The sequence below is a fragment of the Laetiporus sulphureus genome (genome assembly GCF_001632365.1).
Source record: "Laetiporus sulphureus 93-53 unplaced genomic scaffold LAESUscaffold_79, whole genome shotgun sequence".
Taxonomy (NCBI): Eukaryota; Fungi; Basidiomycota; class Agaricomycetes; order Polyporales; family Laetiporaceae; genus Laetiporus; species Laetiporus sulphureus.
Window position 1 is genome coordinate 113,466 of NW_024468588.1, and position 25,833 is coordinate 139,298.

The 25,833-nt window shown below is 51.3% G+C and overlaps 11 protein-coding genes across 11 annotated transcripts; 3 read left to right on the forward strand and 8 right to left on the reverse strand.

Annotated features, from left to right (window-relative positions):
• Window positions 1-249: 249 nt before the first annotated feature.
• Window positions 250-1,647, forward strand: LAESUDRAFT_764542 (uncharacterized protein; the record flags this gene model as incomplete). The annotated part of the gene is made up of 2 exons (XM_040913459.1): window positions 250-1,078; window positions 1,142-1,647. The coding sequence occupies 2 exons, from the start codon at window positions 250-252 to the stop codon at window positions 1,645-1,647; spliced, it is 1,335 nt and encodes a 444-aa protein (XP_040758283.1).
• A 1,504-nt stretch (window positions 1,648-3,151) lies between these two features.
• Window positions 3,152-5,899, reverse strand: LAESUDRAFT_688021 (uncharacterized protein). The gene is made up of 13 exons (XM_040905977.1): window positions 5,717-5,899; window positions 5,504-5,656; window positions 5,054-5,444; window positions 4,888-4,999; window positions 4,784-4,837; window positions 4,551-4,731; window positions 4,409-4,499; window positions 4,249-4,355; window positions 3,979-4,183; window positions 3,787-3,931; window positions 3,575-3,732; window positions 3,493-3,506; window positions 3,152-3,438 (listed from the first exon to the last, which is right to left on the reverse strand). Exons 1-13 carry the CDS (start codon window positions 5,851-5,853, stop codon window positions 3,393-3,395), a joined length of 1,794 nt encoding a protein of 597 aa, XP_040758284.1. The 5' UTR covers window positions 5,854-5,899; the 3' UTR covers window positions 3,152-3,392.
• Window positions 5,900-6,627: 728 nt separating this feature from the next.
• On the forward strand, window positions 6,628-7,701 carry LAESUDRAFT_665895 (uncharacterized protein; the record flags this gene model as incomplete). The annotated part of the gene is made up of 2 exons (XM_040905217.1): window positions 6,628-7,138; window positions 7,193-7,701. 2 exons carry the CDS (start codon window positions 6,628-6,630, stop codon window positions 7,699-7,701), a joined length of 1,020 nt encoding a protein of 339 aa, XP_040758285.1.
• A 585-nt stretch (window positions 7,702-8,286) lies between these two features.
• On the reverse strand, window positions 8,287-9,135 carry LAESUDRAFT_718089 (uncharacterized protein; the record flags this gene model as incomplete). Its single annotated transcript, XM_040907391.1, has 2 exons — window positions 8,287-8,637; window positions 9,028-9,135. 2 exons carry the CDS (start codon window positions 9,133-9,135, stop codon window positions 8,287-8,289), a joined length of 459 nt encoding a protein of 152 aa, XP_040758286.1.
• Window positions 9,136-9,789: 654 nt separating this feature from the next.
• Window positions 9,790-10,053, reverse strand: LAESUDRAFT_628826 (uncharacterized protein; the record flags this gene model as incomplete). Its single annotated transcript, XM_040903371.1, has 1 exon — window positions 9,790-10,053. A coding segment is annotated over one exon (264 nt), but the record flags the coding sequence as incomplete, so codon positions are not given.
• A 528-nt stretch (window positions 10,054-10,581) lies between these two features.
• On the reverse strand, window positions 10,582-10,965 carry LAESUDRAFT_665976 (uncharacterized protein; the record flags this gene model as incomplete). Its single annotated transcript, XM_040905220.1, has 1 exon — window positions 10,582-10,965. A coding segment is annotated over one exon (384 nt), but the record flags the coding sequence as incomplete, so codon positions are not given.
• Window positions 10,966-12,654: 1,689 nt separating this feature from the next.
• Window positions 12,655-13,896, reverse strand: LAESUDRAFT_665924 (uncharacterized protein; the record flags this gene model as incomplete). The annotated part of the gene is made up of 1 exon (XM_040905219.1): window positions 12,655-13,896. A coding segment is annotated over one exon (1,242 nt), but the record flags the coding sequence as incomplete, so codon positions are not given.
• Window positions 13,897-18,054: 4,158 nt separating this feature from the next.
• LAESUDRAFT_732217 (cornichon) lies at window positions 18,055-19,283 on the reverse strand. Its single transcript, XM_040910197.1, has 6 exons — window positions 19,148-19,283; window positions 18,956-19,017; window positions 18,799-18,867; window positions 18,623-18,735; window positions 18,426-18,548; window positions 18,055-18,363 (listed from the first exon to the last, which is right to left on the reverse strand). The coding sequence occupies exons 1-6, from the start codon at window positions 19,158-19,160 to the stop codon at window positions 18,330-18,332; spliced, it is 414 nt and encodes a 137-aa protein (XP_040758290.1). The 5' UTR covers window positions 19,161-19,283; the 3' UTR covers window positions 18,055-18,329.
• Window positions 19,284-19,594: 311 nt separating this feature from the next.
• On the reverse strand, window positions 19,595-20,083 carry LAESUDRAFT_732218 (uncharacterized protein). The gene has a single exon (XM_040910198.1). The coding sequence runs from the start codon at window positions 20,014-20,016 to the stop codon at window positions 19,825-19,827; it is 192 nt and encodes a 63-aa protein (XP_040758291.1). The 5' UTR covers window positions 20,017-20,083; the 3' UTR covers window positions 19,595-19,824.
• LAESUDRAFT_732220 (uncharacterized protein) lies at window positions 19,908-21,053 on the reverse strand. Its single transcript, XM_040910199.1, has 4 exons — window positions 20,946-21,053; window positions 20,587-20,862; window positions 20,274-20,536; window positions 19,908-20,216 (listed from the first exon to the last, which is right to left on the reverse strand). Exons 1-4 carry the CDS (start codon window positions 21,042-21,044, stop codon window positions 20,018-20,020), a joined length of 837 nt encoding a protein of 278 aa, XP_040758292.1. The 5' UTR covers window positions 21,045-21,053; the 3' UTR covers window positions 19,908-20,017.
• Window positions 21,054-23,229: 2,176 nt separating this feature from the next.
• Window positions 23,230-24,897, forward strand: LAESUDRAFT_718093 (uncharacterized protein; the record flags this gene model as incomplete). The annotated part of the gene is made up of 11 exons (XM_040907392.1): window positions 23,230-23,282; window positions 23,332-23,366; window positions 23,396-23,642; window positions 23,709-23,770; window positions 23,818-23,930; window positions 23,989-24,077; window positions 24,257-24,330; window positions 24,383-24,398; window positions 24,442-24,499; window positions 24,554-24,585; window positions 24,645-24,897. The coding sequence occupies 11 exons, from the start codon at window positions 23,230-23,232 to the stop codon at window positions 24,895-24,897; spliced, it is 1,032 nt and encodes a 343-aa protein (XP_040758293.1).
• Between the last annotated feature and the right edge of the window lie 936 nt (window positions 24,898-25,833).

The window sequence follows — 25,833 nt, forward strand, 5'->3', positions numbered from 1 at the left end:
GCATCTCTCTCTTATCCACGCACCGAATTGCTTCCGTTCCCACCACGCCATATCGAGTCGATTACAAACGTTTCTCGGCAGAAGACCAGTCAGGACTCAGTTCGTATAATCCTCCCTTGGTTGTGACTCGTGAGTATCCCGTCAAAGGCACCGCACGTACAAGTAATCGCATAGTACGTCTGCGACTACAACTACAGATTAGTTTTCTACTGATTAGCAGTAGTACATAGGATTTGCACTCAGTGTATCATGTTTCGACGGCTCACCAGATGGAACTACTGCGGACCCACCGTTCAATGGAATACGTCCTCCGAGGTCAATTCTGATGCCGAATCCGAGGGAATCGGTCAGCTTCTCTATCCGGACGAGCCCCAGGAGATGAGTGCTGCGGAGGAAACGATTGAAGAAGATTTGAAGCAAGGACAGAGGTCCGCCGAGAAGATGTTGCGCAGGCAGCGGGAGGAGATTAGACAGCTCAGGGCAGAAATCGTGAAGAGAGACCAGTTGCTCGATCAGAGGGCATTGGACGGAGGAAAGCAGGAGTTCGAGCTAGAATATGCCCGGCGCTTGCTGTTGGATGCGCAGAGCTCGGTGCGAAGGCTCAAGAAGACGATAGTGCAGCTCAAACGAGAGAACAATGCTCTCACTCAAGAAAAGGAAGCGGCCTTTGCGTTGCTACGAGCCCGAACAGACGAGCTCCGCGCCGCAGGGGCGTATCACACCAAAGCCGATATCGCTTCCGACGCGGACGTGCTCCGCATGGTGGAGCAACTCAATGCAGAGATCTTCTATATTTCCTCCCAAATCGCAGACATTTGCCGATCAACGGAATACCCTATCGACAGCAACATCGTAATTGACGGAGCAGTTTATGAGCTTATCGGAGTATCCCTCGTTGGCGCGCTCAAACAATACGCGGGGCAGCCTGAGGCGCGTTGCTTGCTCGTACAAGTCGCACTGCAAACTTGCATGACCCAGCACACGGAACAGCTCATTCACGATTGGGCTGTCAGCCCCGGGGTTGGAGTGGACAGCGAAGTCCTCCTTGATGGCATCTATAATAAAATGTCACTCGCAGGTGAGCGTCTGTTCCGCTGGTCGCTATAGATCAACTGTTTTTGAGCGATCACTTTGATCACAGAATCTCAGCCCGTCTCTGGAAGGTGGCAATCCCTCACGAAGCGACACTTGAAAGCGTCCCTTTCCGATGCCATCGATGCTGCCACGCGAAGACTTGCGCGGCTGGTCTCAGATACCGTACGCATCGTAGGAGCTTTGGATAATTCTATAGAGACGATCGACGGCAAATATGGCTCCACACTGCGCGGTATCACCTCTCAGGCTCTCCCAATCCAGAAGACTGTTGTAGAAGAAATTACATCATCTGCTTTCGTACCAGGAGTGCCTCGCCTCGGTGGCAAAGTCGATCTCGAGCAGATGGAGGATGAGTATGCAGAGGACGGCAGCACGACCGAAGGGGATGCACCATGTGTTCTCTGCACGACGGCTCTCGGCCTTTGGCGTCTTGAGAGACACGCAGACGATTCCGCAGCAGGAGGTCACCAGTTGATTAAGGTCGTCCTCAAGCCCAAGGTCGTCTCAGACAGACTTCTGCAAGAACTTCGCGGACTTGCGAACCTGGACTAAGATGGTTGCATGGATAAGTCATTCTATGGAAGTTCGCGGCCGATGTGCAGCACTGTCTAGAGTCTGCATTGGGATACGATGGAGATGACATGAAAATGGTTGTACTTAAGGATCAATGGAAACAGGAAGCTTTACTTTTACTTCATCTTTTTGACGACCTCTGACATTGTGTTAGTATCTCAATGCCTATCACGTGCGCACGGGAAACATGAGTATCTTTCAATGAAGGTGCGTCTTGAAGTTAGTCAAGCTGAGAACGAGCATGATACAGAGGAGACGCCGATAGCTACCCCCAGCCAGACCGTAGGCCAATTACTGCGGAACACAGGAAACGTACCCAACTAATTGGCCATATACAACGGTGCTGTATATTCATCTGGAACTTGCTAACTCACTTTCTTCTAGACACATAGTGCATGCTAATCATTGGAGCGCAAGATTCTGAGGCACTTGTCTAGCATCCATCATGATCTTTTTCAACGGATAATCGATGGCCTTATCTTATGCAGTGTTTCTTCAATGGCACGCACTGTAGACCGACTTACCATGTCTCGGAATACTCCTCAAGCACAATGACAAGAGCGCCCACACAGAGGACAATGAATAGCAGCGTATGGCCGTCATTATGCAAAGATACACGTACGTACACGTGGGCATCTATGTCCATGAATGACAGATACACACGCTGTCATGAATTTGCGAGGAGTGACAGTGAACAGGCGGTTTGCAGCGATGGCATCCATTTCTGTTACAGCACGGCGCGCATCGACGACTTTGAATATGGATTGACTTTTGTTCGTGATTGCGACGCACCTTTTCGCCTGCGGGAGTGAAGAGAGGTGTGAGATAGCTGAGTTGTATATCTTATTATCACGATCATGAGCTTCGTGACGGTGGGTGTTTACGGGAGGGGAGGCTCAGCGGCGTCCGGTCCGGCGCTTTTTTGAGCACGTAAGTCACGCCACAGACGCGTCCCACTGGGCATCGCATCATCACTTTAGCGGACGCAAAGCTAGCATTATAATTGTATTCCATCAATCTTGTCCAGTAACATCGAATATTACTATTTATTAACGAGTCTGACCTAAAGGTCGCTGTCACACATTTTTTTCAACATTACATGACTCAACGTGTTATCATGGTACGACAGGCGCTAAGGCTCCGAAGGTACCCCTCCGTCGCCCACCATGTTTGCATAGCTCGCTCGACGGCAGCATTTGCATCTGGGGATCATATCCGAGGCAGAATTCGACGAACTCTTCTACTTGATCAGCCCCAGGGGATGAGCGCTGCGGAGGAAACGGCTGTCGACGAATTGACTTACCTAAAAGGATGAAAAGTGTACGCACGGAAACCCCGCTCGATCAGCCTGTACAGGACGACTGTCCAGATAGGAGACTGTTTCGACCTCTACGATTGCGATAAGTCGACCTCGCAGAAACTTTACCGGAAGAATCTTCGATGGCGGTGCCAAGCAATATTCACAGTGCTTCGGAGAGGGATACGTTGCATGATGTTTATGGCCTTTATAACATTTCCCTACCGTCAGAGAGATACAATTAAAACTATGACTACTCATAAGCACTGCACCGAAGCGTCTGTCAGGCAGCGGTTCGAGCACTGCTATGCTCCCTTTTAGCATCGATGGGCGAGAACGCCCTATGCATGACACGGTCAGAATCCCGTGAGAAATCCACATTACTACGAACGCAACGTCCCTTTTCTGGTATCAGAAGCCTGGACGATCATGCTACTGCATCGACGCCATCATACACTGGAACGGCCTGGCACCTGTAAAAGGCATACATCATTTCTTTCCTGTCACCCGAGCGTACGACGGCTTACCTCTTCTCCACGCCCTGAGAAACCCGCAAGGTCATGTCAGTATAGTCAGGATTGGGGTGAATTCAGGAGCAGCGCAACGCACATCCTCATCCCAGCTGAGGTATGCCTTCAGTTCTGTCAAGCCAAAGGCAAGGATCACGCGGAAGCTCTGCCGGTAAAATACTCCAGCCGGACCATCGACCGGAAGGTGTGGCACGTGAGACGTGTCTCCAACTACCCTGCACAGGACTGAGTATGTGTCTGGAGCTAACTGAGTTAGTTCGCCTCCAGAGACGTTCGCTGATCAATGCAGACCTGGGTCGACGTCCAACCAACGGGGATTACGGGAGTTGCCCCTGTAGCAGATTATATCCGTCTGAACCTTTCCCAATTCTAGCGGGTTGCGCGCATCAAACACCAAATTCTGCGAGAACTCCTTCTTCTCGGAGACGCGCGTTCCCTGTTCCACATAAGTAGCTATCGCAAAATAAACATACAACCACACACTTTGTTTAGAATGATGAGGAAATTGTCTGGCACCCTCGGTTCCCCAGCTTTACCAATAAACACTTTGTTGAGCCGCCTGAGATGCTCCGGATCCGAAGGATTGTACTGTATATTGCACCTCGCCCCATACGTGAATCTCGCAACACGGGAGGTGACAAAGCCATCAAGATAGAAGGACACGGCCCCCTCTGCAACAGCCTTGTTGCTGAACAAGAATAAGCGGTCAGCATCAACGCCGGGTATCCGAGCAGAATGAAACGCTGCACATACGTGTGTGTGTCCGGCCGAGCGAACTTGACATAAAGATTTTCCACGTAGATCTTCAACTGTGAAAACAGCCAAGGGCTTGCAGCAAACCCGCCGACAAGGAAGACCGTCTATCCAATACACGATGAGCTGCGCGATGTCGAAAAGGCATCGCTGTCCTCACCGAAACCGAGGAATCAGCGCCATCCAGTTGTCGACGTACGACTTCTTTGATAGCAATGATAGATGGCTCAAACATCGAGGCAACGTCCGCTCTAACAGGGTCGTGAGCGCGTATAAATCTTCCTCGGTATACGTCGACATACCCAGACAAAGTAAGCTGTCCATTTCGTATTCCGACACTCGGATCTCGATCTCGCATTGATCCGAACTTGATGTACGCCATGTCATCGGCAGATCTGAAGACCAACTTAGTTGTCTTATCAAATTGATTGCGCATCTCGTCAATATCCTGAGCGTTGCCAAATCGAGAATTGGCTAGCTTCCCTGTGTACATGGTCAACGACCACATAGGAAAATGATATATCTCGAATGTCACTTTTAAGAAAACCATGCGCCCTGGATGTTACGATTGCTGATCCATGGTACAGACCTGTCCCTACATCAGTGAACTGATCGAACGACTGGAAAGAACACACTAACATTCCGAAGCAGCAATTTCCTCCATCGTCACCCTCTTACCGGCGACTATTGAATACGTGTTGATGTCAACAGTACCTCCACCGGCGTCAACGACCATCACATTCTGTCCGTTCTGGAAAAAGGATTGTTCAGACACCAATGTTCCTTGGAATTCCTGGCTTCTCACCTGCATAGCCTCAGTAGCAAGACCATTGCTAATGCAAAAGTGCACGCTGGCCTCACCCTCGGTGACGAATCGGATTTGAGGGCTGGCGGCCTGTGAAACAAGACCAGCCTTCGCAGCAGCTTCGCGCATCTTGCTCTGCTGATGGCCACCCCACCCGTTAGGATGGCTCAAAACAAAGTCGATGTGCTGTTGAATGCTGGCCCATAGCAGGTCCCCGCTCGCGTGCGTCTCGGTGATGTAAGTGCGCGCGCATTCAAAGAGATATTTCATGAAGTCGGAATAGACATCAATAATAGCCTTCGTGGGCGGGAGAGCAGAGACGACTTTGAGGCGTTCGACATCCGCTCGAGACGCGTCCACTTCTGCCTGTGGGCGCAAGTGCAACTTGAACCTGTAAAGGGAACGCGTACTTAGACGGATTTTCATTGTTGGGTTGATCAGCATGCTTGCCATTCGACTTTGATCCAGTTATTGTCTTCCGCCTCGTCTCTGATGTGTGGAAGAAGCGCCTCCGCGCCGACAGCTTTGACGTTGCCATCTTTGCCGTAGTAGAGGATCGATGGTATCTTGGAGTCACTTGCATTATTTTCCTGTCCAGGAAAGCTTTCGATGAAAAGTGGGCACCATCCGATGGAAGCTACAGTTGCAGATATATATCCTTACCGCCGTATCCCGAGAATCTGCGGCACCTGTCCGGGATCGAGGATGCTGTAGCTGACACCGCTGAAAGTCGTTCCTATATCAAAAGCGAGGACGAGTCTACGCCGAGGACCGGTATACGGTACTCTGGAAGGAGGCATCTTGGACAGTGAGCCTTCAAGCTTCGCTACTCGACTTCAACGCGTGGTTTGAGAAGAAGAATAATCATGATATTGACTACGGCGCTTAAGCAGTTCATAATAATTAGCGCCACGTGACCGTGTTTCTCTCTCCAGCACGCTCAAGCAGGCCTCACTCGCCACAGGACTGAGTAGTCGAGAGGTAGTATTGGAGTACGTGTGTAAACCCACTTGTCGATGGTTGAAACGTTGATGGTTGCTGAAGGATAATTTCACAGTATCAAGGAGCCCGCCTCGAGAACCTTGGGGGTCCCCGGGTCATATTCCGAACTATCTCAGAGTATCGACTGATTCTCAGGTGCAATACGCAATATCCACACCTTCCACAGTCACGATACTCGCCCATCTAACGAGATAACAACTTATTCAATGCTCTACGGTGCCAGTACGCTTGGAAGTCCGACATCTGGAAGCGATAGTTCTGTAGACACTGAGTCCAGTGTAGAGATCGCATCAGACGAAAAGGAACGTAGCGACCCTGACGTCGGTCACGGTCAAACTGTCTCATACGTGAATTTCGGCCGACCCAGAGGAAATTCGAGCTCGCCGAACGCGTTTCCAGATATGTCGCAAGGAACGCAAGAGATAGCAGAGCCGACTCGGAAAGACGAAAGTGATAGAGGGAGACGAGAACCGAGGGAGCAGAAGAGGAGACGGCAGGATTCCAGCCCGGCATCGGAATCTGCGTCTTTTTCTACAGACTGGACGCTATCAGAGGCGACGAAGGCAGTCCCCATGACGCAGCATCATCTTGATGAAGCAATCAGATACATCCACTATCAAGAAGGTATCATCACTGGCTTACAGAACGAGCTGAAAGCGCTCACGATCAATCACCAAGACGCCGTCGAACTGCTCAACACGCGCACGGCCGAGCTGCACGCAGCACAGACATTCCTCAGCAAAACCGACACGGTGTCTGACTCCGAAATCCGCCAGGCCATCGAGCGGCTCAATGCTGAGATACATCAAATCGCTGCTGCAGTATCCGACTCGATCCCATATTCTTCAGACAAGGGTCAGAACGTATCACTCTCACAACGCACGCTTGATAATCTTGCGGCGATTCTCGGGAAACCTCTGTTCGAGCGATTGAAAGCTGTAGCAGCCGATGACGAAGCTATAGTCCAGATCGCTCTCCAGGCGCGTATCTCGCGCTTCGCCAGCAATTATTTGCAGTCTTTCGGGAATTTCGATGAAAACAACAAGGCCTTGCGTTCAGTGTGGCAGAGCATCAGAGGAGCGGGTGAGTATTTGTCGTAATTTCGATCAGTGATAGCGATGATGAGATGTCTTTCAGAAACACAATCAGTGTCCGGGCGGTGGCGAGCACTAGCGCGACAACACGCAAAGAAGGTTCCCGAATTCAACAACCCTAGCCCGGTGAAGCTGCGCAAGGCCCTCGCAGCACGCATCATAGAAGTCGTGAAGTCCACTGGCATTCAGGAAGACCTAAACGGACTGTCGTGGCAGCTTCAAGAACGATTCGGCTCCAAGCTCGACGCCATCGTTCAGCTGATACTCTCGATTCAGAAAACCATCCTTGAGGATGTTATCGCATATGATTTTCATCCAATTATCGCCTATCCTGGCCATCCTTTCGATGGTACATTGATGGAGGACGAGTTCGAAGACAGGTCAGAGGGCTCGAAGGACAAGGCGGGACCCGCGCTGTGCGCTGTAGCTCTTGGCTTAACGCGCAACGAGATGGTGATGGAAGACGGGCAGCCGGTAGAAAGACGTACGATTGTGTTGAAAACGAAGGTCGCGATGGAGTGTGTCCTTAAAGAGTTCGAGCAATCTGAATAGGTCAGTCTGACTACGATTAGCCTAGTCCGGTACGTGTGCTCAAGTAAAGTGTAGCTTACGCCGCTGAGATTAGTGTCAATATCAAAGTCTAGGACAAGCTTGCAGTGTACCCAGATAAGGCTTCTTCAATACACTGCATAACACCGGCGACCGACTCAGCAAATCCCGGCCGTGGCCTCGACGGCAGTTTATTGGCGCTAATCAGCTCGCTCCAACGAGAATCACGTTGTGACGTTCGCAGCTACTTTTGGTAGTTGGTGGCGTCACACGAGCTAGAGCGTCACGTGCCAGGAATAGACAGGTTTCAAGTATCTGAAATTCCCGTAATACGAGCGCTGCCCTACACGAGAGGATTCGGGTCTCCTTATATACGTAGAGATTACCTGTAAATTTTACGGGGTTCAACTAGAAGTAGGGCAGTAAAGAACGTGAAACGAATGAGTAACGAGCGGGGGTTGGCTAAATAAGGAAATAACAGAGCTACCTCTGAAACGAGGTTGTGGCTAAGAGAACCAGTCTCGGCGCTCTACGGAGCGCGCCGTTACATACGCCCTCCAGCCATCGTATACGATGGATTAGCGTAAGTCAATTGGTGTCCATGCGGTTAGCCTCGACGACGTCCTTGTTCTTCTCCGCAGTGGCTCGCGCTTTACGCGTGATTTTATTGACGGTGACCGAGCTTCCCCGAGGCTGGGCCGAGGCGATCGGCGTTACCGTGGATGGGCCGGAAGCGGCAATCGTTGGGCTAGGGAAAGCCGACGCGGTGGCTGATTTTACCGTAGGGTTCGCAGGCGCCGAGACAGACGCGGTAGTAGACGAACCGGCGCGAACCGCAGTTTTGTTAAGCGAAGCGCCACCGGAGCGGGTCGCGTCATTCCCGGAAAGGAAAGGGTCTTGCCCAGATAGGAAAGCAGGGCCACTCGAGTGCCTTTCGACCTTTCGTCGCTTCCTCTTCTCCTGCCTCTCTTCGTACATCTCCTGCGAGCGTTCCTTTTGACGGTGACTGGCGTCCGCAGCATCTACAATCACATTCAAGGCAATTGCACGGGTACGAGTCGTGAAAAAGCGTGAAAGGCCATCGGGGTCAGGGGGAGCTGAAGTCAGGGGTGTTTCAGAGGCTGTGCGCTCTGGAGCGTAGTCCAGCGGAAGGCAAGTGCCATGGATGTGAAGAGACTGGTCCACTGGGTCTAGTTCCACGAACTGATAGCAGCACGCCTCGTCTCTGGCCCACAGCTGCTGAAAGTCTTCATAACCGCCCGGCAAAGGTGCATCGCGAGTATAGCACGATTCGCGCAAGGCGCGATCATAGAGGATGTACTTTCAGACCTGCGAGGATGTGTATTCTTGCACCACATTAGCAGCAGCATCACGGAGTTGATAGTCCCCATTCTGAGCAATGGTGACTAGAGAGTGGTGGAGTGCGCCGAGTGCCATGAAGGTGATGAGTGCGAAGGCCGCTGAGACAAAATAGAGAGGGTAGATGGAAGGCAATTGTACCGGAGGGTCTGCGCGACGATCGAGGAGCTTGGACGCAGAGGAAGCCAGTGTTCTTCGTCCCTTTATATAGCTTGTACTCTTGTCTTCATAACCGATACTCCGAGGGTTCCTGTGCGAGCCTAAAATAATCAGGCCTCCTAAAAATATTTGAGGGTCGTCTGGGATCTCTCCCGATCCATCGGACAGCTGCTCCACATCGTCAATGCCTAATAATTCGAAATAAGTGCGAAGGGCATCCAATGACTCGGCGGTCGAGAATGGGATCCATGAACGATCCCCGCTCTTCCAAACAGCCTCAAAAATGGCATTCCGACCTGAGCCGACATGGGAAATTAATTTATCAATAGACCACTCATTTTCTTGGTCCTCCAGTTCGGCGACTTGGCTGTCCAACCGGCCTGGAAATAGGCGGTCATCATTCGGTTCATGAGCTCGCAGCAATGAAGCATGAAACACGTCGTGTATCCCCCGACATTTCAGGTTAAGAGGCAATTCCAGTTTGTATGAATTATTGCCGTAGTCCTCGATTATGCGATAAGGGCCAATAAATTTTGGAATCAGCTTGCGGGCTAATCCTCGAGGTAAGGATAAGTTCTTCGTAGATAAATACACCAGGTCGTCCTTTACAAAAGGCGCAGGTCTCCGTCTACGATTAGCGTCACGGGTTTGTTTGATTCTAGCGGAAATAATGCTGTCATGAGCGGACATGAGCGCATATTTCACGCGCTGAGCATAAGCCCGAACGGCGGGATATTCATCCTTCCCAGGATTATCCCAGATCATAGGTCGGGGCATTCTTCCTGCATTAAGAAAGAAAGGAGAGTACCCTGTACTCTCTGAACGAGCCATATTAATAGCAAACTCAATGGAAGGCAGCTTGGCTACCCAATCCTTCTGAGTAGCATTAATGCACTGTCTGAGCATTTGAGTAACAGTGCGATTAGCACATTCTGTAGAGCCATCAGACTGAGGATGATAAGCACTAGACATCCTTAGTTCTACACCAACTAGCTTGTGCAGGTGGCTCCAGAATAAACTGGTGAATAAAACGTCCCGGTCACTAACGATGTATCTAGGCATACCATGATGCTTGTATACCTCAGCGAATATTAATTCCGCAATGTTCTTGGCATTGTAATTGATCCTGCTTGGCACAAGATGCACCATTGCAGTCATAAGATCGATTACTACCGTGATAGAATCATACGTGGCGTCACGGTCCTTTGATTCGGGCAGTGGCCCAACAAAGTCTATACCTATAGCTTCCCAAGGGGTGCTTGGCACAGAAAGTGGGTTCAGCAAGCCGTACGGCTTCTGATTAGGAGGTTTACTACGTCGACATGTCATGCAAGTATCACAGTACTTGCGCACATCCGCCGCCATAGTCTTCCACCAGACATGGTCTCGGAGTAGTCCCAGAGTCTTGTGGGCACCTAGATGAGCCAATAGCGAGTGTGCGTGCGCAATGACCATCTCTCTCGCACTTCGTCCATTGATCAGGACATTTGGGATGCATAATAACAACCTGCCATTGTCATGCAGGAGTACCAGGCCATGCTGAACGCGAAAGTTTTTAAAGTGGCTCGGAGAAGCCAAGATTTGTGCATAGAATGCGTCATCCGAGTATTTGCCGCGTAGTGCGTCACCGAGTACCACTCCGTCGGTACTCTCGGAGATGATATCGAGGACTCGATCCGCGGGAAGGTTGTCTGATCCGGAGCGCCCACGAGGCAACTCTGACGGATCAGCGATGTCATCATCAGCCATAGCCGCGTCAGGCGCGTCGAGCTGCGACGCCACAGGCGTGTTACGCAGTGCTTCCTGCATGCCTGCTGGGGCAAGCTGGGATGAGTCTGCTAAAGACACTTCAGGAGCCTCTGTAATGGGTATTTCCCGCAGGGATGCGCCCTCCTGGCGTTCGACACGGGGACCACGGAGAACGACACGCCGAATGCGTTTGACGAACTCACGGGACGTCTCCGGGCGCCCAGTCTCAGCTGGAGTAGGAGCGGCACGCCGCCTTCGCTGAACCGAAGCAGGAAGACCTCCGGCGGAAGGCAGGGAGGTAGTGTCTACTGCACTAGCATCATGAGTGACAGTAGAGCACGTGCGAGCAGCCATAGCCTCGATCCCCGTGAACACAGGAACAGAGATAGCGCAGCTAGCGAGGATACAAGGCAAAGGCTCGCCGTCATCAAACTGGGTGTACTCAGAGGCGGCCCGGACAGTTCCAGGACTATCATTAGAGTAAATACGAGACAAGGCGTCCGCGAGAAGGTTCTCCACACCTGGAACATACTCGATTTCAAAGTCGAACTCAGAAATCTTCTCAAGCCAGCGAGCCTGACGACCAGATAAGTCTTTCTGCTGCATAAGGTGAATAAGTCCCTTGTGGTCGGTCATCCAATGGAAGTGACAGCCTAGAAGAATGTCACAGTGGCGCTGCATAGCCTCTACACCTGCAAGCATCTCAATCTCATGAACAGGGTAATTCATCTGAGCTGGGGACAGCTTGGCAGAAAAGAATGCCGCAACATTGGCACTGCGATAGTCCGATCCCTGGGACACCACGCCGGCGATCCCACCATGTGAGCCATCCGTGACCAACCAGATAGGTGGTGCGTCCGGTGCATAGGACAGAGGCACTCTATCATGTTCACGGTGAGCCTGTACCAACTGCTTAATTTCCTGAAAAGCGCGTTGCTGAGTGAAGTCCCATTTAAAACTTGAGTCAGAGCCCGTCAAAGCGGACAAAATGCCCATAGGAATGCGAATATTCGCAATGTCATCTGAAAGAAAACCCACAGAGCCCAGAAAGCCACGTAGCAGCTCCTTGCTAGTGGGGACCTTCCAGTTGACTACGGAGTCCACTTTGTCCGGATCCATGCGAATGCCTCCGGGGCTAACAATTCGTCCCAGAATTTTTATTACTTTAGCAAGAAAGTAGAGCTTGTCAGAAGCCAAAAATAAAGATTCTCGACCCAGGACATCAATGACCAGCTTGCAATGTTCAACATGCTCCTCAAGAGTGTCTGAATAAATGATAATATCATCCAGATAGGCATCCATGAACTTCCCCATGTAGGGGCCAAAAATGTGATTCATGAGGGCCTGATAAGTAGCCACTGCATTGCAATCACCCTGCTGCATTACCAGGCTAACCATATTTCCATCAGGGGTAGCCATAGCCATACGATCGACATGTTCAGGAGTAACACGGATCTGATCATAGGCATCCTTCTTATCCAACGCGGATAGAAATTTCTTGCTCGCGACGCGACGCAAGATACCCTCCATGGGGGGCAAAGGTGAGGTAAGCTTCTCAGTATTAGCATTACGTTCTCGCAAATCGCATACCACACGAAGCTTGATGGGCTTTCCATTCACTCCAGACCCCGGCTTCTTCAAGAAAAGCATAGGGCTGGTGTTGCGCGCTGTGGTCATCTTCCAGCGACCAGACCGCAAGTAAGCTGCTCGCTTTTCCGTCCAGGCAGCGCACATAGGTTCAGGACAACGTGCGGGTCGCCAAGTGTAAACCTTAGCGGGGTCCTTCAGAGGGATAACATGATTTATAGCACGCAGAGGAGGCAGCGGCGAATCCTGTGTGGACTTACAGATGGGCTTAGCATATTCACGAAGATATTCGCGTACACTTTCGAGACGATCCTCATAGATCTCTGTGGCCCGAGATTCGAGTACTTTCAACCGTTTACCTTCAATAGGAAGCGATTTTGTACTGCCGATTTCCACGGTGGTAGGGTTAAAACCTAGTGCCACTTGATGTTGAAAGAAAAAGGGAGTACCCAGGACCACATCATAAGTAGATAAATTTGCGACATCAAAGCGTCGGACCTCTTTAATTGATTGGTAAGCCACCTGAGCCTGACATCCAGAGTGTATCTTGGAGCGAGATCCTTGTACAGCGAGGTGGACAGGCAGAGGTTTAGCCAGCTCAAAGGACTTCAGTCCTAGTTGATGAACAAGCCGTGCAGAGATAAAATCTGCCATAGACCCAGTGTCTAGCAAGGCACGGGCAGGGTGGCCATCAACGTCGATCACTATGGTAGGAGGTTCAGGGATTACATGCTGGAAATCACACGGAACAGCCGCGTTGCGTTGCACCGCGGGCAGTGGGTCATTCCTCGGAGAAATCCCCACAGTTCCGAGCTCTATCGCTCCGAAATGAACTTCTTCGATCGTTCGATCAAAGAGTTCCGCGAGAACTTCCCCGAGATCTTCCCGATCTGGGTCGCGGATCACGAAGCGTCTTCGGACTGCCCGAGCAAATGCATTACAGACGTCATAATCGACATTCCGCAATGCTGCGTTGGGCACAGCGGCAATAATGTCGAGGTAATGATCCTCGATCACCACCTCGTCGCTAGCTTGAACGCAATGAAATCGAGGTACACCAGGATCTTGGGGCTCTGCGCCCTCCGGAAATGGAAACTCGTCATTTAACGTGGCTTCCACGCCGAGCGCTAATGCGTAGCTCATTTCCTCCCCACCCCTGGGACCGTGAAAGTGTCCCGATTCGAATTCGACGCGCCTCCGGAACCACACAGGTAAGTTGAATTCCGGATCGCGCAGCCGAGCTCCAGGGACGTACTGCTTCTTCACGAGGTAACTATTATATATCTCATAGTTGCCACCTGGAGCAGGGACTACATTGAAGCCACAAGACTCCCAGAGAGGCATACCATGAGCGGACTGGGCACAGCAATATGGTGCATGGTCCTCTAGGGTACGCCGAGCCCGCCAAGCATAGAGGTCATGGATTCGGCGACGAGGGCGCCCTTCATGCACTGTGAAGGGCAATTCGACCAAGCCGTCCATGGTCCTAACCTTGCAGGTCGAAGCGGAAGCACTAATAGGTTCCTCCACCTCCGGTGAAGGTACAGGCTCCTCTTGGGGTGGCTCAGAAGTGGCTGAGTCCCCATTGGCAAGACGGGACCCAGCTTCATCGCCTGGAAGTGCAGAATTGGCAGGTGAGCTATCCGAGTTAGCTGGGGCAAGCGGGTCGGATTCCACATCGAAATCCTCATATTCTGAGTCAGAGCATGACTGAAGGCTAGGCATAGAATCTGCATCACTATCATAGTTACCAACATGAGGCACAAAATGCGGGAGGGTGAACGCCCCTTCCCCTTCGGGTGAAGTTACATGATCTTCCCCAATACTAATCATGCCTACATGGATAGAATTGTCGCGGGTAGTGGATTCTGAGATGCCCCGCAACTCCTCTATACCATCAAGGTCCAGCTCGATGTTATGAGCCGCAATGCCGGGCACAGAGCCGGGTCTGTTCGAGCGCACTACACTCCTCCGCGGACAGTTCCGCGTGAAGTGTCCTGCTTCTCCGCAGGTAAAGCATAGAGATGCGTCCTTGCGACACTCTTTCTCTTGTGATGAAAGCCTAGGAGCAGAGGCGGTCCCAGAGGGACGAGAAGGTTTGTAACTTGAGGAATACTGACCCCCAGAGGGCCCAGAAGTAGGTAAGGAAGCATTAAATCGTCCCCTAATAGGTCGCCTATTAAAAGGTTTGGCCTTTCCCTTAGCTTCAGGCTTAGTAGCCCCAGCCTGGGAGGTGGCAGGAGAGGGTCTGTCGCCCTTAGAAACCTGCGGTTTTTGAGTAGCACCTACATGTTCAGCTATCTCAAGTATCTCCGCAGTTTCGCAAACCTCCTCCCAACTGGAGTGCATAGGCGTTAGCTTCTGTAACCAGAGTCCCTTCTGAATATAAGCATTCAGTCCAGTCCATAGCCGATCAACGCGCTCTTGTTTTGACCAGACACCAGCCATAAGAAAAAGCGTGTCTAATTCATGAATATATTCACGAACAGTTTGCCCACGCTGATAACATCTGCGTAGCTTCTCTCGTTGTCGCATACGAAAGTCCACCGGGAAGCAATAATTGAAGAGCTCTATAAATATATTGCCAAGCTCCCAAGAACGAGAATTCTTGGAAACTGAGGTTACATAGAACTCATAAGCAGTTCCAGTCAAAAAATACGAGACCGTAGTGGCAACTTGTGACTTTTTGAGTTTGTAACCATCAATATACTCCGTCATCTCTCTCATGAATTTATGAAATTCTTGCACATCGGCTTTTCCATCATAGGAAGAAGGTTCTCTTGGTTTCAGAATAGGAACTCGAGATTTCTTCCTCTTAGCATGATGGTGTCTCCTACCACCCTGGCTTACATTCTCAGATGCGCTAGTATCATCATCAGCATTATCTGAAGTGGAAGACTCCGAAGAAGAGTCATCCGAGGATGAGGCATCACTGGGTGGCCCATCTCCCCCACCAGTTAACTGCCGAAAGGCAGCCCCTAAATAGCTGCCTGGCTCTATCTGAGAAGCAGGACGGAACATAGAGTTCCGTGCCTTACTTACAGACGCTCCCCGGCCACGGGACACGTCGGCGCTGCGACGCTCAGCGGAAAGTATAGCGTGTGGCCCCAGCGCCACAGTACTCGATCGAGGCCTGATAGCCTCGGGTTCGATCGCAGCGGCTTCGGCTTCTGCTAACTTCCGTTTAAGGTCCGCAATTTCGGCCTGGATTCCCGCAGCGGGCGTGGCTCTGCCAAGTTTCTCCGGTGCGTCCCTGATCTTGATCGAGGGAGCTCGAGCCTCACGCTTCGAGACGCGCCCCGGATCAGGTACCTGGCGCTCCGCCGGCTTCGGAACAGCGGATCCCGGGATAATTTCGGCTTTCCGAGCAAGGAGAGGCCGGCTGGTCGTCCTAGGACTCAGCGGCCTAAGGGAGTTCCTGCCCATATACCCTTCTTTTAAAGCCAACTTCCGAGCCTTCATGGCATCAGAAATCACAGTGAATTCTCTCTGTTGTGCTTGTAAGTCCAATTCCTCGTCAGGAATGCCAGAGTTGCCTCAGTTCCTGGGGTCAACTACTTTACCCTTCCACTGCGGCAGGGAAGGACCTTCACCCCGTGAACGAGGGCGCGAAGGCAAGCGCTGCTCGGATAGGCTATTCCGAGCAGCTGAAGCCATTTCATATGGCAAAGTTTCGTTCAGGGTGACTGTGTCACCTGAAGATTCCGTGGTGGCTTCTAGATGGCCACTCATCATGTTCATTGGTTCTGGCGTAAGAACCGTACGCGGCGGCGAGTCCACGCTCCGAGCCCGCCTACGTCTCTCAGCTGGGGTACGCGCACTGCTCCCACTCAAAGCCGATTGGTTGCTCAACGAGCTTTTTATTCTACTTAACACCGCAGGCGGTGCGTATAAGTCATCGACGTCCTCGACATCATCTACAGTAGTTCGGTACATAGCTCCCAGTGGGGGTGACCCAACAAATGCCGTATTGCCCAATGTCTCACCCTCGTCCAACATAGAGAACGAGGGCGGAGGTCTCGACCTTACTCCCTCACCCGAACGGCGAGGTTTCAAGTCGGGTCTCGAGCCGGGGCTCGGAATTGAGGTACGTTCTGAAGGGGTAATATTGTCAGTAAACACTGAGCCAATAGGAAACTCACCGCTAACCGTGGAAGGCCAAACGCCTTCGACGCTCAGTGAGCGCCTGACCTGAGTGGTGTGGCCTCGTGCCATATCGGGTAAGGGTCACGAGCAACGAGCCTAGGTCAATTTTTTTGTATCGCACAGAAGCGATAGAGTCGTCGCAGGGCCGGAAGACTGAGTTGATCAGACTCGAGAGGATCCAGGCACGAGCGGCGAGAGAGAGTTGTTAAAGAGTAAAGCGAGTAAGACTTGTACTGTCAAAAATATGTGACGTTCGCAGCTACTTTTGGTAGTTGGTGACGTCACACGAGCTAGAGCGTCACGTGCCAGGAATAGACAGGTTTCAAGTATCTGAAATTCCCGTAATACGAGCGCTGCCCTACACGAGAGGATTCGGGTCTCCTTATATACATAGAGACTACCTGTAAATTTTACGGGGTTCAACTAGAAGTAGGGCAGTAAAGAACGTGAAACGAATGAGTAACGAGCGGGGGTTGGCTAAATAAGGAAATAACGGAGCTACCTCTGAAACGAGGTTGTGGCTAAGAGAACCAGTCTCGGCGCTCTACGGAGCGCGCCGTTACACACGTGATCCTGTCCGAGCACATAACTTTAAATGTGCTACGTTCACCATATCTGAGTGCGATGTATAGCCTCTCGCAGCAGTAAAAGGACAACAGTTTGACTTGCAAATGGGGTATCAGCTCGCGGTTTGACCAGTCATGCTAATGATGAGATATCTCCCAGGAAACATAAACAACGTCGGGGCGGTCCGGGCGAGCACTAGCGCGACAATATGTAACCAAAATTTAACGTCTCCAGTGCGATAAAGTTGTACAAGAGCCTCGGAGCACGCATAATGGAAATTCTACAGTCCAGTGGTATTCAGGGAGATTTAAGCCGGCCCCTCTCGCGGCAGCTTCGACTCAACTAGTCGGCTCTAACCATGCAAATCAATGCTGACGATTCAGAGGGTTATTTTGGAGGACGTTATCATCGCATATGACTTCCAACCAGTCCTAATCTCACCTGGCGATCCGTTTGGCGGCACAATGTTATGAAGACAGATCGAAGAGCTCAGATGACAAGGCTGCGCCTACGCTGTGCGCTATAATTCTTAGCTTGATGCGCAATGAAACGGTGAAGCAAGGCAGATAGCCGATGTAGAGTCACACAACCATGCCGAAGGAGAAGGTCGCGACGGAAAATGTCCTCAACGAAGCTGAGCACGATGGACAGGTCGGTACAAGCGCAGGCCGCCTACGGGTGCCTTTGTATCCAAACCTCTGATATGAACCGATAGACAGCGAATGGTGCAGATCCTACATACCCCCCTGCTTCGCTGTATTGAGAGAGCGGAGTCTTCATCGCGAGAGTGCCGCATGCGGTCAATTCAAGAATTGAAAGAGAATTGCACGGTCGCTAATGCACAAAATATTCAAGCGCGAACCTTCCGGCAGAGACAGCAAGATGCCCATGTTAGAGGAAGCAATATGCATCAGTCCAAATGTAGAGTAGATCCGTTGTCTCGCCTGCCATCCTTATCTACTGCCCTCGATGCCCCGACGTCCCTTTGCATCATCATCATTATGAAATTCGTGGACATGTACGCGTAACGCAAGGCTCTATGATCAGAGTAATGCGACGCGCATTCATTCGCTCTCCTGGATAAGTGCGAGGATCATGCTAACGATGGATGCGATGTCATTCTGTGCACGTGAGACGGTGGATGAAGGCACAACACGCACCGATAGAGGTAATAGAAGAAGCTAAGGAGGTAAAACCCGAGTTTGACGAAGCTCTCTTTCTTGTGGTTCGGCAGCGTACGGAAGATCTCGGTAGCGTCGTACATGTGATTCTTACTTCTGATTCTGTAGGGAGCAGCATCTCAACAAATACCCACGGACGAATGCCATACGGAGAGGCGGCAAGCTGTTCGACGCACTTGTTGATGTTGTACGCAAGCAATGGAGCGTTGAGCAGGAATGCTACCCACTGCCCAGATAATAGGAAGAGTAGTGCAAGAAGCGCGTGGGCACTGTTTTCTGGAAGCACAAACTACGCTCGGGTGGATGAGTATTGGAAAGTCCGGGCGCTTCGCGGCAGCAGGCCGTGACGCACCTGGTTGAGTTTGTTGCAGAGGTCTATTGGGTTGATATAATCACACTCCAAGTCGGAGAACATGATGATCTGTGGTGTTGAGAACAGGGATCCAGGAGTTTCAACGTCAATCAATGAGCACGTCGACACGGCGGTGCGCAAGCCAGGGGCTACGCACGAAGAAGACCATCGTAAACAAAAGGCCAGCGGCCATGAGCACCGAGAACAGAAACAGCCACCCTAATTTCATGGCGAGAATCGGGGAGACAAGAGTCGCAGAACGTCGTAGGATCGTCGAAGCAGTAATTCAGATATCAGGATGGTCAGCACCCCGTTTACATAGACCGGCACGACGAGCTGGCATTCGTACCTGTTCCGCCCATCGTACAATTGTGCTAGTACAGAGTATATCACAGAAAGAAGATAGGTATGAAAAGACTTTGCAGGGAGAATCCCGCAGCAGGTGAGGAAGGAGCAGACGAGCGACGTTGAAGAGCGGTGGCAGATGGAATGAGCTGACGTTGCGTGACCCATGTCACAAATAATGTCGCATTTGTGACCACTTCGCGTCAAGCTAGCACTGACCGGGCCCCCACCAAGTGGCCACACTGCGGCCCCCTCGGTCACCATGGCAGCTCACAGCTCGCCATCGTTTGGCCTGGTGTTATTGAACTAACATATCTGTTATCCTGATTATATTTTGCACCAGATGTGCTCTTTTGATGTATTGACGGTACAGTGGCTGCAAGCATCGGTCGTGAAATGTGATCTTTATGGAAGGCGTGCTCAAGGATTTCACGCCGTATAACACGAATTGCCTAAGTTCTGCTTGAGAAATATTTAGTCTCAACCGTTCCGAACGCCTTTAATATGCTAAGCGAGAGGCGGTGACCCAACCATCGTTGCATCGAAGTCAACCAGAGGCTCTACCAACTTTTACAAAGCATATCAAGCACGGTGAGATGGACTCCACATCGAACAAGACCGTGCGTACAGCTTCCAAACGCTGACAGCAATTCGGTCGAGAGGCGGAGCAGAGAGCTTGATTCAAGTAACAGAGCAAGAACAGACGAGACACCAATAATACAACTGCAGATGAGCATAATACGCGGAAAGGACCGTCCATAGACCTGTAAAATGCTGAGTGTGGCGCATCAGCAGACCGTCCGTGAGCGAGCACTCCACCACCCACACCGACCAAGCACGGCCTTCACAAAATAACCATCGACTGCCTGACATCTCACTCGACGTCCATCCGGCCTGCGGCACCCTGGCTTCCCCGGCCACCACCTCCTCCGCGCCTGCCGCCTCGACCTCGCCCTCGCCCTCGTCCACCCCGTGCCCATCGCTGCGTGTAGTCGGATGGCTCCATGCCCGGGGGTGCAATGAGCACTGTTGCCCGCGCGCCCTTCGCAAGGATGTCGTCCGAGCGCAGTTTTCTGCCCGTCATATCAGAATCCCTATCATCACGAGCACAAAAAGAGAAAGGAACGCACGACCCGCCCGAGCTCCCGTCCTCCATAAGCACATCCACACTATCCTCCTCTATGGCGGCGCCCATGATGCGCCCGCCAAGCGTCGCGTTCACGCCGCCGATGATCTTGACTTCGAGCAGGCGCCCGTCCGCGGGCTGCCCATGGAACTTGGCGACGGCCGCCTGTGCATCCTTCTCAAACTTGAAGGTGACGCGCACAATCGGCGGGTCACCTCGTGAATACAAAACGGCGTTCGTTATTGCCCCGCAACGCTTGAAGATGGCCTGAGAGGAGGCATGAGCAGAACGAAGATAAACGGCAAGTTCGAACGCACCTCTACGTCGGCTGCGCTGGTCCCTGGTGCTAACCCTCCAACCTGAACCACGTTTCCTCTATTGCTCGCGCCCTTGATAGAAAGCCCCTTTTCACCTAGAGCCTCCCTCAGAGCCCTATCGGCGCCCGAAAAGTTCATCTTCGGTGCACCGGACTGCGAATCTGACAGTCGAGCGCTGAGCGAGCCTGTCTGATCCTTGTCGGCGCCTGGCCCGCGATAGAGATCATGTCGCCACGTATTGTTGATGTCGCCCTTCGGAGGACGTTGATTGCGGTTCTGTTGTCGGGTAAAGTGAAGAGAGAGAGGAGAGACGAAGTGAGCCGCTGAGCGGTGGGTCAAAGGCGAGAGTTTCGGCGCACATAAGGGCTGGCGCTCCCGGCGCGGTTGCCTCTGGTGCGCACAGGGCCAACAGAGTTGTTGTTTGGAAGACTGAGGCGTTCGAGGAGTGAGGCAGTCATGGTCAGCGAGGTGGTGGTAGTGAACGACGAGGAGAAAGCAAAGTTGTGGCGCTGTCACAAGCCAGGAGACGCTATTTGGTCCTGTTTGCTTATTTGTGGCCATGCATGCTAGGCGCCCTACCCCTGCGCAAATCTCATTAAAACCTGTGCGCCTTGCTGATGGTCAGGACCTCTCGGTGTGTACCTGGTGGGACGCAGTCACGTTTGCAGCTATCGCATTCTTGTTAACGACATTGGGATGTGGGATCTGCCTCGATTGCCTTGAAGCATCAAATTGTTTTCATTGGAATTAACTCATATTTCCCATTGGCATCTGACTCAACATTTTGCTCGTCTGGAGTCACGTATCGATTTTCTTTTCTAGATATGGGAGGTTGTTTCAACAGACGGCGCGTACTATGCGATATGGCGAGCGAGGCATGCATTACGGGTGCGTTGGTATTAGATCTCGTCAATCTTCAACTGCGTCTTTGACAGTTGATGCAACTGCTCCTGAATGTCTGTGCCTTCAGAGTGTTCATCCGTGAGGTAGAAAAATCTGCATGTGTGTAAGTGTACCTCATTTGAAGAGCCTTTATTTACATATCTGTCTAAAATTGGACAATGCTCGGTATCCTGACAGTTCAAGAAATTTCCACCTCGATTGCAACGACTCAAGGCAATGCGTCGCATCGCAACCCTAGCGTGGTCGGCTCTATCGCATCCCTATTCTGATATCTCAAACCGGAATCGTCCTGTAGCCCGCGCGTAGCACTTGCGGTGCAACGATCCTAAATGACAGAATGTAAGCATATTCGTCACGAGCAACAGTATCATCATTCGTTCTAGATCGCCAGCCAGTGCTTATGATTCAGGAGAACAGCGATACATCGGTGATGTCTGGACATGCTGGCCCTGCCTTCGACTTTGGGACAAAGACGAAGACCCGCTATGCTCATAAAGTGGTTGCATGATCTCGTACCTGTTATCATAAGACTTGCATCCGCAGGACAATGCAGATAGCCAGCAACGTATCGTAGTTTCGACGATTTCTTACAACGCTTGGGATGGCGACGTATCAATTAATCAACCTTCGATGCTGCGATCCATTACATATACCCCTTTGGGCGCGCGAGAAGTCACGCCAGGCGGCACTGCGCCGGCTGTCAATCACTGTCTAAGCGCATTTTGCGAGAAGCCAGGCGCCATGTTCGACCATAGCAACAAGCTGAGGCCCAGCACGTTGTGTTCACCTCTCATGAAGAAATGCAGGAGACCTTCCTTTTCTTCAAGCTGTACCGCTACGTAGCACAGGTTGCATCGCATGGATCAAATGTTCGTCATCGTCCATGCATGCGAGATCTCTGCACGATCGATTCCGGCTCAACCTGATGGCGGTGCTTTCGCGGGCGCTCCGACAGCCGCCCTTGGAAGTTCCTCTTCTGATGCCAACAATCATCCAGGAACGCGCCGGAACGCGTTGCTCGCAAATCCTACAATTTTTGTCTTTCAAACACATCAGGCATCAGGCGGATCCCAAACCAACTAGGCAAACACTTGTCACCCACAGCGCGCCCTGCTACGTTGCTATGCGCAAGGATATTGGTTAAGTGTACACTCGCTTCATGACTAGGTTATAGGTAAATTTCTCCCTGCTTCTACTACTGAACGATCAGAAATCTCGCGGAGAATGAATGATTGGATTTGTGGCGGCATCTGGTGACGCTCTTGGCGAGCCAACTCCGATATATCTCTCCTTATCAACCACGTTAAGTATTGTCAGCGTCTCGAAAATATAGAGCATTGCGGCCTGCCAGACCAATTTGACTAGTCGTCGCGTGCTGACGGTGGGTGGTGCTGCGACATGAGGGGGATGCAATGCTTCTCATCATTGGGGTCGCCGGTTCAAGGGATGCAACACCATCTCGTCCATGATGCGTCTGGTAGCGTGGCATTCGATCCTCTGCTTTAGCCTATTTGTCAAACCCAAGGTTTCCACAAGCGCCCGCAGCCGGACCGTGCGATGTCGGCCATTCCTCCTCAGGCAAGGTCCAGCCTTTCTCGAATGAGGGAGCTGGGGCTGTCCTTGGCTGCTATAGTGCCCGATCGGCGACCGCTCCCTTCCCCGGCGGCCGTGCGCTGCATATAAAACCGGCTTCGTCGTCCTTTGGCGTGTTCATCGGCTTAGATCCTTCCCACTGCCACTATGTCCTCGGATCCAAGCAGCTCTCAGCAATTAATCATCGGCCTTCGGACGATGTGAGGTTCCATACTGAGACTGGCTTCCCCTGCTCATGTGCTCTGATAGTCAGATTGCTAACAACATACAGATTTCTACCACTGGTGGGTTCTGAACTATCTACAACTGTTAGTCCTTAGCCAGCTGTCGATCTCATCGTTTGCCACTTCATCAGCTCTCTTCTTTTACGATATCATAATAACCTTCGACCAAGAGATCCGTGTAGTATGGACTCGCAAAATCACCGCAGCCAGCGTCATATACATCCTATCTCGATACCTGATGTTTCTATACCTCATACTCACGTTTGTAGAGAACGCTTTCGACTGTGAGGTACCCTTCAATCGCATGTTCCATTTGAGGATCGTTACTCACCAATCGTATGTCACTAGAGGTACGTTCTTCATCTCGCAACCGATCAAATTACCTCATCGCCTTTCATGCAGCTCGTATATTGTCATTCAATTCTACAACAGCGTCCAGTGCATATTATATGCAATCTGGGCAGGTGAGAAACATTCGCATTGGCATTCTTCGGCTGTATGCTCAGTATAGCATTGACACCGCTAGCGTTCACGGCTCTTCGAACATATGCAATCAGCCTTCACGCATGGCATGTAGCTGCGCTCGTTTTCCTCCTTGGGATGGTCCCGGCAGGGGTGAACAGCGTGCGTTAGGCTTTAGGTTTGATTGGTCGTTGCTGAGCCTGATGGTACTCTGTTGCAGTATTATTATAGTCAGATGCAGCTGTACAATCTCCCTCCGCCTACTGGCTGCATTCTTGCGAGTACCATCCCAAACGATATCATGAATAAGTGCGCATCTCCTACACATCCCTGATGTTCCGACGACTTACGTAGATTGCCATGCCAGGTGTAAGCTCCGTTATTCAATGACGGTATCTCTCGTCACTGAGTACGAACACAGTGGTGATTGGCACAAGAGTTTGCGTTGTCGCGGCCGATGGTGTTCTGCTACTCGTGACATGGTATAGGACCTATGGGCTTCGCAAAGCTGCTAATGAGGTTCATGTGCGTGCATCTCTGGCATCCATGCTGTTGAGAGATGGTATGTTGTACTCCATGCACGTACACGAAGCATTCTGATGTCTCGTATCTAGGTACCATATACTTTGGGTATGTGTCTTCATAATGATCGCACTTTTTATCGTGTTCTAAGATTTTCCAGCGTCCTCTTTTTGCTGAGTCTTGCCGACATCATTTTGTCAGTCACTGATGTACGTTCTTTTCGCCTTTCGCACGTGCATGCGTTATTAATTGATCCACTCAAGACGTTCAGCGATACGACAACGTTTATCGCCATGTACGCGTCATTGCAGAATTTTCCAGATTTTTTCCTGATATCCATGCGACTCCTTACAGCTTGACACCGATGCTTCTCGCTCGCTTCTTTCTCAACCTGCGCCAAATTGACAACTCTGGTCATGGTACCGGGACGTCTTCTCAAGGAGAGACGTATCAAGCCTCGAATCTCCGGTTTGCCGCAAGCATCTTTGGGAACATGGGACAGTCGCTTGGAATTGGTGGGGAAGAGACAGACGGCGATCTGGACCTAGAGCTGACGACAGATGGTTCGAGCGAATCGAATCCAGACAGTCTCATGACGGAAGCTTGAAGAGCATTGGGACGCAGTGACTGATTGTGCGTTGTCCTATACTAGCGAATGTAATGCTTGCTCATGCTGCAACAGTGCGAGAAAACTCTAACCAAGTTGGCAATCAAAGCTATGATAGGAACACGTCAGGTGATGAGAAGCCACACCAATCCTTGAACCTTCAGTTTCGCTGCGAGCATTTTCGGCAATATGGGGCAATCATGGCAAACCGATAGCGAGGAAGACGCAAACTTGGATTTGGAGTCAACGACGGAGGTTAATGGCGATTTGAGCCTTGACAGCTTGACGACGTGTGGCCCTGGTAACACGCAAGACACAGAAACGCCATTGATGTTCGGGGTGGACTTTCACGCATTGAGCCGTTATACAGAAGATTCATGCACTTCAGCGAACCGAAATCGTTCTTTTTCTTTTTAGGTAAACATAGCAATACGATAAATATCACGACCGAACTCGTATGCTCAGAATGTCCTAGATAATTAATCACACCCTCTGTTCGGCTTATCCCCACGTATATGGTAGTGCGGCAGGGTTACCCATCGCCTTAGTATCCCCTTGATCTTACGCCTGCTGATCACAGCACCGACCTTTGCCAGCTCAAGTTCCCCGAGACCGATATCTGGCTCGCTGCGAGGTACTCCAGCGTGCGTTTCTTGCTCTTCTGAACTATCAATAGACCAATTTGACATAAATTACACGGCAAGAAGTCCCCAACTCGCCCGCGAAAGATCCAAAACAAGGTGGTCATGAGATGTTTTTGTTGGAAGTGAAGTGCGGGATGCACTTGGGTACGTGCTTGGCGTGCCGAGCACAAATGTTGTGCCGTGGTGAAACACGTCGGAAGCGGTACCTGGAGACGGAATGGTCGGAAAGGCACGGGCCCAGACAGGGGCAGAAGGTAGTATAAAGTACATACCTAGGTAGCCAGTTCCCTCA

What these genes read in the sequence shown, in the direction of transcription:
- LAESUDRAFT_732218 (XM_040910198.1), bottom strand. Translation starts at nt 20,016, where the DNA reads ATGTCAGGCAGTCGATGGTTATTTTGTGAAGGCCGTGCTTGGTCGGTG.
- LAESUDRAFT_732220 (XM_040910199.1), bottom strand. Translation starts at nt 21,044, where the DNA reads ATGACTGCCTCACTCCTCGAACGCCTCAGTCTTCCAAACAACAACTCT. An exon ending in CCGGGAGCGCCAGCCCTTAT is followed by an intron (nt 20,863 to 20,945) that starts GTGCGCCGAAAC and finishes ACCCGACAACAG; the next exon opens with AACCGCAATCAACGTCCTCC. An exon ending in CCAGCGCAGCCGACGTAGAG is followed by an intron (nt 20,537 to 20,586) that starts GTGCGTTCGAAC and finishes GCCTCCTCTCAG; the next exon opens with GCCATCTTCAAGCGTTGCGG.
- LAESUDRAFT_732217 (XM_040910197.1), bottom strand. An exon ending in TCTGCAACAAACTCAACCAG is followed by an intron (nt 18,736 to 18,798) that starts GTGCGTCACGGC and finishes ACCCGAGCGTAG; the next exon opens with TTTGTGCTTCCAGAAAACAG. An exon ending in TTCTTCTATTACCTCTATCG is followed by an intron (nt 18,364 to 18,425) that starts GTGCGTGTTGTG and finishes ATCCATCGTTAG; the next exon opens with CATGATCCTCGCACTTATCC.
- LAESUDRAFT_688021 (XM_040905977.1), bottom strand. Translation starts at nt 5,853, where the DNA reads ATGCCTCCTTCCAGAGTACCGTATACCGGTCCTCGGCGTAGACTCGTC. An exon ending in CAGATTCTCGGGATACGGCG is followed by an intron (nt 5,657 to 5,716) that starts GTAAGGATATAT and finishes TTTCATCGAAAG; the next exon opens with CTTTCCTGGACAGGAAAATA. An exon ending in GGCGCATGGTTTTCTTAAAA is followed by an intron (nt 4,732 to 4,783) that starts GTGACATTCGAG and finishes CCATGTACACAG; the next exon opens with GGAAGCTAGCCAATTCTCGA.